At 51.0% G+C, this 10338-nt stretch overlaps 1 protein-coding gene across 3 annotated transcripts; it reads right to left on the bottom strand.

Moving 5' to 3' along the window:
- Positions 1-196: 196 nt before the first annotated feature.
- Positions 197-6204, bottom strand: EIF2B2 (eukaryotic translation initiation factor 2B subunit beta). 3 transcript variants are annotated; one of them, XM_058835256.1, is made up of 8 exons: positions 6017-6204; positions 5246-5366; positions 4559-4707; positions 3695-3858; positions 3333-3428; positions 2330-2467; positions 1597-1663; positions 197-679 (listed from the first exon to the last, which is right to left on the bottom strand). In XM_058835256.1, exons 1-8 carry the CDS (start codon positions 6177-6179, stop codon positions 522-524), a joined length of 1056 nt encoding a protein of 351 aa, XP_058691239.1. In that variant the 5' UTR covers positions 6180-6204; the 3' UTR covers positions 197-521. The 3 variants fall into 3 exon arrangements, with proteins under 3 accessions (XP_058691239.1, XP_058691257.1, XP_058691248.1); XM_058835274.1 differs by having other exon boundaries at positions 5246-5460; positions 6017-6199; XM_058835265.1 differs by having other exon boundaries at positions 5246-5394; positions 6017-6199.
- Positions 6205-10338: the final 4134 nt, after the last annotated feature.

Below are 10338 nucleotides of genomic sequence, written 5' to 3'. Positions count from 1 at the left end.
CCCACCTAGCCACACAGAGATAACTAAATAGTTAAATATCCATTTTGAAGACAACTGTTGATGGATTCCTACTCCTGTCACATTCACATGTGAAAGCACACTGTAAAGCCTGCTACTGCATCATGTAGTGAGTGCAGGCAACTCACTACACTGGAAAAACTCCTGCTAAAGAAACCAAACAACTGTATATGGAAAATGTGCTTAACAGTGAGATCACTGTAAACAGCCTTTATTGCAGTGTACTTTGAAGTAACAGCTTAGCTGCCCCAGAGTTATACACGTACTTTGCTATTTCAAAATCAATGTGGGTTAGCAGCTCCACATTGTTTCTGACACAGCAAGTGAGGAAAACCTGTACAAGAGCTCTGCCTTCTCTCGCTTTTGGGTAGGAAAGACATTGCTGAGCAAATTCCCCACTGGCTCCCCGCAGCAACCTGTCTTTGCAATATACGCTTTGATTAGCTGTTGTATCTCTCCAAAGAGAAAGATAAAGAGTCGGAATAGTGACGTGCTTCACAGTATTAGAGTTCATAGTCATCTGGATGGTAGAGCTCACTCATGAGACGGTAGATGTAGGATGGTGCATTTCCCCCAATGTTAGAAATGAAGAGAGTAATGAGCTCCGGAGGGACGTAGTCAAACACTGGGCAGTGAACATTGATTTTTGCCAGGATCTCCCCTGTAAAGTGAATAGCAGCAATATCGGTCAAAGCAACTCAAAGTACATTTAGTCTTCTGCACACCTTCTGGAGTCCCTGAACAATCTGGCTATGCACATGCCACCCTGAAGTCAGTACTTGAACATCCTGAATACTTTCCAACTTCTTCACTGATGTCACTGAATTAGAAGTATACAGCAATCTTGAATGAATGGCAAAACTCTGTTTCTGGTCATTTTTGTTGGTAGAAGCCCCAGAGTAGACTGACTAATTGCCAAAACCCCCTACCACTATGTAATACAAGAATCCTGATACTGCCAAAGTTATTATTTAAAGAAATGCTCAGAAGGCCAAAACTAAAATCCGGTGCCAAGCCTGCTGCTATCTCCATTTCAAAAGTCTTTGTCATATAGAAATGGGGCTTTAAAAGAGCTTTCGCTAACTGAAAATGGGCTTGGGCACTGATGCCTTTCTAAAGATGGTACTTGTGTGGGAAAAGCCCATGGCAGAGACACTGTTGTTTCAATGACATATGTGTTGTCATTGACATATTGACATATGTTATGTATCACATTAAAAAGTTTCAAGAAGTTACAGGAAAGAAGGGAAACTGCCCTTGGTGTTGGGCATCTGCCCTGTCCCACAGGAAACTGCTACCCACCTAGCATCATTATCACCATCCTATAATAAAACACTGTTTCAGAGCAGAAGCAAAACTGCAGAGACAGTGTTCAAGAGAAATTATTTTTCTCCACTTTACATAATATACAGTTATAGAACTGGATGGTTCACAGCACTCTTTTCTGTCAAAGAGAGTAAAAAAGGATTTTCTGTCTTGGGTTATAAAATCGTCTGATGTTTAATTTTTTATGTGAGTTACAAAACCAAAATTACAGTCTGAACTAGCTTGACCAGATGTATAAAGAATAACCAGTACCTTCTGTGAATGGCAGCACTTCCTGTGGTGACACAAACTTGTGGAATGAATCTTCTTCATTAGGGAACTAAATGAGAAAGAATACGGGAAGATCAGGAAAAGACCCTACCTGATTATCCTTGTGAAAACAGATCCTGGCACTGATGGAAGGAACTAATGCAGAGGAAGATGACTTGCCAGGTGATATTAACTCTGTTTACAATAATTACATAGTGCTTGTGTCTAGAACCTCTCTAACATTTACAGGTGAAAGGTTTTTCCTCAAAGCTTTTAGAGCCTTCTATGATATGGCTCCCTTATCAAAGCCCAGTGAACTGGAGGAGTGACTTCCTCAGCCTGCAGCTTCACCTGACAATATTAAAAAAGTACTGAGTATAACAAAGTTTTGAATGTCTCATTCTACATTCTCTGCCTTTCAACACTTATGGTATAAACTGAAATCTATCATGGTTGAGGAAAAATAAGTATGGCAATGCCAGTCTCATCAGTCTAGGCAGTGGTCTACATCCTTATACCCAATGTACTGCTTTGCACATGTGGCAGAGGACAGTACTTCAAGAAGATCCTGAGATGTGCCAGATTTGGGTGAGGATCTCCTCTCTGCAGTAACAGTGTTAGATGGGGGAGACGGCTCATTTACTGACCTTGCCCTGGGACAGATGGTGCTATCCACCCTAAGCTCCCACAAGTAAAAGCCCTGGCAGGTGCAGTCCTGAAGAGCTGCTGTACTTACCTGCGGTGAAAGCTTGAACATGGGGGCACACACGATGAGAGGAGTGGAGTGGTGCTTAGCTGCCAGTGCCAGAGTGTGAGTCCCACTCACAGCAATCAGGGCGCCATTGGCCAGGATTGTCTTTGTACCAATGATGACCTTAGAAGGGCAAATCAGAATTGGATAGCATGTTCCACAGCGGAATGGGGAAGGAACACTTCCTGGCTCAAACCCTGACAGATGAGCTGGAGGAGGACTGTGTCAGTACAGCCAGCAGCTGGAGTTATAGGGCAGCTGAATGTCTGATCTGTTTCATCTGGCACTGTCTCTGCACTGAGACGTTCCTCCCTAACAAGAGCATGACTCCAGCACAGAGAACTTCAGAAGACAAATGTATATTCTACTGCAGGGAACACCAAACAGAAACTGGGCTGTGGTCCCTGTTGTTCTACAAACCTACAAAGTAAGCTTTGTACAAGTAACTTGACTACTCACTGCAAAAATTCCCTTGCATTATGGTTCAGGGAATAACATTAAGCAGCTCAAAATATATAGATAAGAATTTATGTGGCTGGATTTTAGTATGTTACAAGTACTTTTTTTTTTTCTCCCACTTTGGGATGCCAAGTTTTCATCTCTATAAAAGTACAGAACAGGTCTGTTTAACAAGACAAACCTTAATGATTCCCTTCATCAGTCATCTTCTGTTTCAGGCAAAGGGGTTTTTCTTCCCTTTGGAAATGCTGCTTTTTGTTCCATCTCCTTTGAAAACTGAGGTTAATCCTTTGAGGCTGTCTTGTAACTGTAGCCAGTAAGGCAGAAAAACCTATCACCATTCAGTCAGTCATCATACTGACTTGGAGTTCCACACTGAATCTCCACCCCAGCAGTGAACACAGACTATTGCAATTTTGAGTCTTCAGTGAAGAAACACATCCAGCACTGCTGGGACTTGCAGATTATTTGAGAGGCCTAAGCACCCAACCTGCCATGAACTCCCTCCTCCAGTGGAGCCACCCCTTACCTTGTTGACTCGAGACATGACAGCAAAAATAGCTGCATCACTCATGACAGTAGTTTCAATATTCTCTTTAGACAGTCGGACAGCCATTTCATGACCCTGAAAAGAGGGAGAATCCAATTGGTTCCCTGTGACATAACTCCTGCAGTGCAATTATAGAGGTATCAGCACTCAATTCTTGTTTGAACTGCAAAAACATCAAGTGATGAAACCTGAACACAGCCCTTCAACTCAAGGATGCTGGTGTAGGATAATGAGCTATCTCCAACTCTCAACTGCAGAGGAATTTCCATAATCTTGATTCCAGACACAAGATTTCAGTAAGAATGTGCAGGACAATAGAGTACAGGCAGCCTAGGCCTTACCTGGCAGAACGGTGCACACTCTGCCACGATGACCTGGAACTTGCGCTTGCGAGCAGCTTCCTTCAGGAAGGCCTCGACAGTGCGTGAGTAGCCAATAGTCATGATCACCTCGTTGGAGTGGATGTGTTCCAGTGCCTGCATAGCAATGTTATCAGTGGTGCCCTCTGTAACAGAAGGAAGATGTGGGTGTAAAAGCAGCCAGCAAAAGCAACACTTGTGTTGCTAGGACTGTCCTCCAACAAGATCATTTTTCACTAAAGCGATGTTATTAGCACTGGTACAGTAGGAGAAGCTTTTCTCCCCATTTTTTTTGTCAGTGGAGTGGAATCAAGAAGCTGGCCCTTGAATGCCCCATGCTCCCTAGCTATACTCTCCCTATATATAAAAATAGCTGTACTGAAAACTCTGTTGTGAGGGGAGTGGATTGTGTCAGCACTACTCCAGATAGCCACAAGACCTACAAAACTTCAACAGTTTTGTAGTTCAATAGCAGGGTAACTTGGGCCTCAGAAGGTGGGTCAGATGCCTGATTTGTCACAAGTATCGCGGAAAAAGAAAATTCTATCACAGTTCTTTGTGACAAGGGTCAGGTTATAGGTGCACAGGGATCAGAGAGGACTTCCCAGAAGACCAAGGGTGCAGGCCTACGGCCCCCCATATTGCTCCTTCCACAATCTACCCATCTCCCCATAAGCCAAAGAGGACTTAGAACAAAGTCCTGGGAACAGCAGGGCGTCAGTTCCTCGGTTCCTTCAGATTAAGCCTCCCAGATCCTTATTGTTTTATTTTCACCTAGAGAAGGGGGAAGCATCAGTCCCATCCCATAAGAATCTTCACACAGGAGCAATTCAGACCCATCCGTACCTAGCTCAATTAGCATCTCATTAATAGCTTCAATAACATTAGCTCTGAGGGAGGGGTAAGGGGTTCTGAAATCTTCACTCAGTCCTCCAGAAGTCAGGAGCTTGTGCAGGGATTCTTGCTGGTCACTTTCCTCACTGCGCCCGTGAAGCCTGTGGAGAGAAGTGGCCTCTTCAGCCTCAGGAAAGAGCACAGGGCCACAGCCAGGCTGAGCACTGTCCCCACAGTGTGGCACACCTGGATGTGAAGAGACAGGAAGGAAAGCCACCCACAGAAACACACCATGCCACACCAGAGAGCTTCCATAGCTGTCTTGGCAGAAAAACACCCAAATCTCTGCCAGAAAGTGCCTTCTTAAGTCATGTGCAAACACTGCTGTCCACAGACAAGGAGCGGGCTTGAGGCTACTACTCCAAGTGGGATGGACACCGCTGGGTACAGAGAACCCAAGGCCAGGGCACAGACTGTTCCCATGCACTCACAACACATACATCAAGTTATTTCTAAAGAGGAAATGTCATCACCCACAGTGGAAACAACAGGGTGTCCTTTGGCATTAAACTCCCTGAATCCCTCTCTAGGAGAGCTGGGAAAAGAGGGTGATGGAAACTACAGGAGTTTTACAGTAGCAACTTAAAAGGGCAGTTCTGGGCTTCCAGAGAGATACAGGGAGCAAGAGGGGCACTTTACCTGCCATATTCCTCACGAATGACCTTCAATACTCGTCGCACCATGTTGCCCACTGTCGTCTCCGACGGCTGGGCTGCCGTCATCCTCTGGCCCTCTGTCCGGATCAGATCCATGAGCTCCCCTGGAAGAGGGGAGGGCCTTGGTTATCGCTGCCCAGAGGAAGCCCATGTGAGTTTCAAACCAGTGCACGCCCCTCAACATCCCAGAGCCAGCAGCTGCTCCAGCACAAGGGCCACGGCACCGAGAAAGAACAGGAAGGGGTGAGCAGAGAGCCCCTCACAAGGCAGCCGGTTCCACTGGTTGCAGTCAGAAACGCTAGGACACAACACAGACTTCGGGAAGACCCTAAGCAGAGCATTTGGCCTTTCCTTTGAAAGAGGAAACCACGTGCTGCTGGAAAGGTCCGTGCTCGGACTGACGCCGCTGAGGGGAGAGCAAGGCTGAGCAGGGCAGCTCCTCAGGCAATGCCGCCCGTGAGCACAGCAGGCTGGGAAGGGCTCTGCCGAGGCACGACAAGCACCGGGAATAATCCGCTGGCCGCCGCTAGCGCGGCCCCAGCTCCCGCGAGCCTCAGCGCCAGCGGCGCCGCATCGGGCCTGACCCGGCTTTGCGGACCCCTCCGCACCCGACAGCGGCGACCGGGGTGCGACCGCCCCCCCGGGACTCGCCCCACGGCCGGGCCCCGCCGCCGCCTCGCTCCCGGCGCTCGGGCTGCCGCACCCGCCCGGGGAAAGCGCTGCGTCCGCCCGCCGCCCCCCGCCCGGCCCTCACCGGCCCGGTTCCATCGCCCGTGCCCGACGATCTTCCGCAGCAGCGACAGCGTCTGCCTTGCCGTGTCCTCGGAGCGCGGCCGCTCTCCGCCGCACCGCAGCCGCGCCGCGAAGGCCTCGATCTGCTCGGAGAGCTCCGAGCCGCGCTCGGCGGCGCCCGGCATGGCGGCGGTACTTCCGCTTCCGGCACCCCGGCGCCCCATTGGCGGAGACTGCCGAGCTGTGCCCGCCCCCGGCGGCGGCTCAGCCAATGAGAGGCGCGGCCGGCGGTGGCGCTGCCGTTGGCCGGGAGACGGGCGGTGGCCGGAGCGCCGCGGGAGCGCGCGGGGCAGGGTTTACTTTGGAGCGGGCCGTGCGCCGCGACTGAAGAGCCAAATCAAACCGCTTGGGAAAGGCGCAGTTCCTGGCAGTCCAATTGTTCTTGTGGCAGAGCCAGGACGGGCCCTGGATAAGGCAGGAATGTAGCTCCTTTGTGTCTAGTTCCTGGAGCAATGTGTCCAGGGAACAGGCAGGAGCCATGGAATAGTTCTCATCGCGGTACTGCTTTACTCTAGCGCTCTGCTCTGTGTCCTGTTGTTTGAGATTAGGAAATAAAAGCAAAGAGGTTTATGCTGGAAGCTTTCGGTGATTGCTTCATGCCAAGGCCTGTAGGGCCTTGGATGTTCATAACATCTTTTTTGCATTCGTCTGGTTAGTTTAGGACTCGCCCTACAGCCAGCTCCTGTCAAGGGACTGTTTGGTCTCCAGCAAAACACCAACAGCTGGTGTGCTGGCTCTGAGGACTTAATGCAGGTGATTTGTCACCCAAAGCCTGCAGGGGACTGAGAGTCCTTCCGTACCTTTCTTTTCCTACTGCTTCCTCAAGTGCCCCTGTGTGCCTGGAAGCCAGAGAGCCCAGCAGCCTGGGGAAAGACGCTCACTGTATCCCTCCAATGCCTGGCAAAAGGCCACGCATCTGGGTTTGGCTGGATGTGCTTGGGGGATGCTGCAGCCCTGGATGGAAGCCAGAGTTTCACTCCGTGATGAGCTTGTCCCATCCTTTGTCCCTGGAGAGGGTCAGTAGAGAGTGACAGGGTTTGCCCAGCTACTGGCTCCACTGTGCTGGGCCCCACTGTGCCAACTGGGCACATCCTGGTTCTCCCCTGCCTTGTCTCTTCCTTCTCCCCAGATTTACTGTGTAAATTGAGGCTCCCTGGAGCAAGGTCTGCTCAGCTCTGCATCTGTGCAGGGAAACCCCATTCCCCCTTTTCCCCTCTGCACAGCCATTTACAGGCAGGGCTGGGGAGGCTGTCTGTGCCCATCGGCTGGCTGCCTGCTGCTGGTCCTGCAGTGCTGTGTGCCAGCTGCCTTGGTGTGCAGGAACAGCTCCCACACGTGCGCCCAGGGACTGGGACCTGTGGATTGGCCAGAAAAATAAAAATCACTGCGTTGGAGCTTTCCTTTGTTTGTTTACTTATCTTGCTAGTAAACAGAGCAGCTCTTGGAGATTAGGCAGGATGGAGAAGAGGAAGGGAAACTGGGCTCTGAGGTTATGACCTCCATGTGGATGCCGGGCTGTTTACATTCCCTACTTTGGTCCCAGTAACTATTGCAGGACAGCTTTTTCCCAGTGCTTTGCCAGGCTGCAGAGCTTTTCCCATTTGTGCTGTTTGTGTTCTTTTCCCTGCAGCACTTTCTGACGGGTACTGCTGCCACAGCTAGTTTGGACGGCTGGCAGTCTTGTGTCTCTTGAGGGACAGAGTCCTGCTCTTGGTCTGCTGCCTTGTGTTTCATGAATGAAAGCCTCTGAATGGGGAATTTGGGAGCTGTTAGCTCTGCACAGCTGAGCTGAGCCAAAACCTGTGGCCCTCTGGAGAGCTGCGAGAGGCCCAGACTGCTCAGGGGGACCATGGCTACGAGACACCTTACTGTCATTAGCCAGGCACTGCTGTCAGGACCCCATGAGTTAGACAAGGACTGCCCAGCAGGACTGAAAAAGAGGGATTGAGGAGGAGGAGGAATGGCAGCAAAGACAGCACAGGGAGTGTAGGGCAAGTGGAGAAGGAAAGATGCATGTTGGTGCCCTGATGTACTCTGCTAAAATCCTACTGCCTTGCAGGCTGTGGCACTGTGGCAGAAATGATGGGGGTGGCGAGGTGCAGCCCTGTGCAGCTGGAAGTAATCTCACCTGGTGGTCCACAGCTGCTGGGTGTTCTGGAGCAGGATCCCCCACCATTGCCACAGCCACAGGGAACTGTCTCCTGCACAGCCCACCCTCCGTCCCCTCCTGGGTGTACCTTGGTGGCTGCAGCTTCCCAGCTGGTGCACAAGCAAGCAAGGAGGCTGACACTGCTGCAGACCGTGCTGGTGATGTGGACAAAGAGCTGAGCAGAGAATGAGCTGGCCAGCCGAGCATGGCAGCACGTTTTATGGCCCTGCAGAGGAGCTGAAAACTGTCTCACCTCCTTGGAGAGCTGCCAGGATGGCATCCTGCTCTGTACCATCAGGGCTGACTGCTGGAGACCCTGCTTCTCTCTGCCCAGGGAATTCTGCATCCCTGGGGGCTGAATGTCAGCCCCCCAGTGCTCATGTGAGGAAGGACAAGGCAGGACGGGGCTGGGTAGAGCCTGGGAGCACTGGAACATCGTGTGCTGGGAGGCTGTTTGGATTAGAAACTCTCAGCGGATAAGTGGGCTGGATAAAATGCCAGGGAGGGGAGTCAGTTTGCTGAACTCTAGTAATTGGACTCATCTGCAAGAGTCGGGTAAGCAAAGTGAGCTGCTCACGCTCAGCACAGGCGAAGAAAAGGAGCCAGCAGAGGAGAGCCAGCTGAGCCATGGGCAGCAGGAGCAGCAGGGCAGGCTTTCAGCTCAGCAGGGACTCTGAAGGCTGGGTGGGTGACGTGGGAAGAAGCAGCATTACTGCTGGGTGCCTAAGCCACTTGCTGAGCACAAGTGACTGAGTTAAGGAGGTCACAGTGCATGGGTGTGGGGAACACAAAGCACAGTTTAAGGGGAAGGATGCACTAAGGTATCTTTGGTGTGACATGATTGCTCTTTGGAAAACCCATGCTCAAAGACCTGAGACTAAAACTAGTCAAGACTAAAGCTCTTGCAGTCGCAGATGTAGAGGCAGGAATCAATCTGCTGAAGGGAGCCCAAACCAGTGTTTTCTGTGTGCTACAGAGGAGAAAGTAGGTCACTTAGTAAGTGAAAGGGATGGAAATGATGAGCTGAACTGAGTGTGGAATGCATGTTTAAAACTCAAGCTTCCAGGGAAAGAAGACAAAAAGCCCAAACAAACAGCTGCTGATCAAATGCAGGTACGTGAATAGCTGGAAAGCTGAGCTCTGTGGCTTTTCAGGACCACGCACTCGTTGTCTGAGTCATCGGCAGTTCTGGCATGCTTGAAATTCACATCTGACGCTGCAGGTACCAGAGCACGTGTTCTGCTGGTCTTCACTGATGACTCTGGTAACAACTGCCTCCTAAACTGGTCATCCTCAGGAAAGCCTGGCTGCCATAACTGCCTGGGTGGCCAAGGGGAAACAGGCAGGGATTGCTAAGGGGAATAACAGGATGGATTCAGTACCTCAGGTTAGCAAAGGATTTGGTGCAGCTCCTGGCTTGGCCGCCTGCATGTACGTGCGCTTGTCTCTGCCTGGAAAATGGCTGCTGTCTCATCATCACGTCAGCACAGCACACACAGGCAGGCCAAGCCCATAGCCAGACCCTTGTGGTACCAATGGAGTCCACAATCCCTATGGAAAATGAGTAGGCGGTTCTGAATCCGGCCCAGGGACCATCTCTCCTGCCAGCAAGTTTGTAATTTGCGCCCCCCTCCTTTTAGGAGCCTTAAAAATAGAGACCAAGGCTGGGAAGCCTGAAGATTTTTCTAGGGCTTGTTGTGGAAGCAGCCCAGGCTGGGCTGCCTCTTGCTCTTCCCAGCCCCTGGGAGAGGCATGGGAAGCTGGCGTCTAAACGCCTGCCCTGGATGTGGAGCCTCACTCGTCGGCTCATTCATCTATGGCAGTAGCCCAGGTCTCCCCTCGTGATACAGGCAGCTGGAGGCAGCTGGTTCAAAGGGCAGGCTGGTCAGGAAGAGGTGAGGGAAGTGTGGGAAGTCACTGCATGTCATGTAGGAAAACAATCTCTAGCAAGGGATGAGGGAGCATGATACAGAGCTGGGTGGGAGCTGTTGTCCTCAGCATTGCTATTAGTGTCCTAGACCTTCATACCCTGAAAAGGCATTTGCTGTTCTGGCTGCCACCAAAGGTACAAGTGCTCAGAAAGCTCAGTGGGACCACGCAGCTGTTGGCTGTGGCCCTGCCACCACTTGGAGGGT

Source organism: Poecile atricapillus, chromosome 1 (genome assembly GCF_030490865.1).
Source record: "Poecile atricapillus isolate bPoeAtr1 chromosome 1, bPoeAtr1.hap1, whole genome shotgun sequence".
Lineage (NCBI taxonomy): Eukaryota > Metazoa > Chordata > Aves > Passeriformes > Paridae > Poecile > Poecile atricapillus.
The sequence above is the reverse complement of the archived record's forward strand: the minus strand, read 5'-3'. Positions and strand labels throughout refer to the sequence as shown.

Excerpts from the sequence above, each read along its gene's own strand:
- EIF2B2 (XM_058835256.1), bottom strand. The coding sequence starts at position 6,179 with ATGCCGGGCGCCGCCGAGCGCGGCTCGGAGCTCTCCGAGCAGATCGAG. Across the intron at positions 3,859-4,558 it reads TGAGATGCTAATTGAGCTAG|AGGGCACCACTGATAACATT; the intron begins GTACGGATGGGT and ends CTTCTGTTACAG. Across the intron at positions 680-1,596 it reads AGTGCTGCCATTCACAGAAG|GGGAGATCCTGGCAAAAATC; the intron begins GTACTGGTTATT and ends TTCACTTTACAG.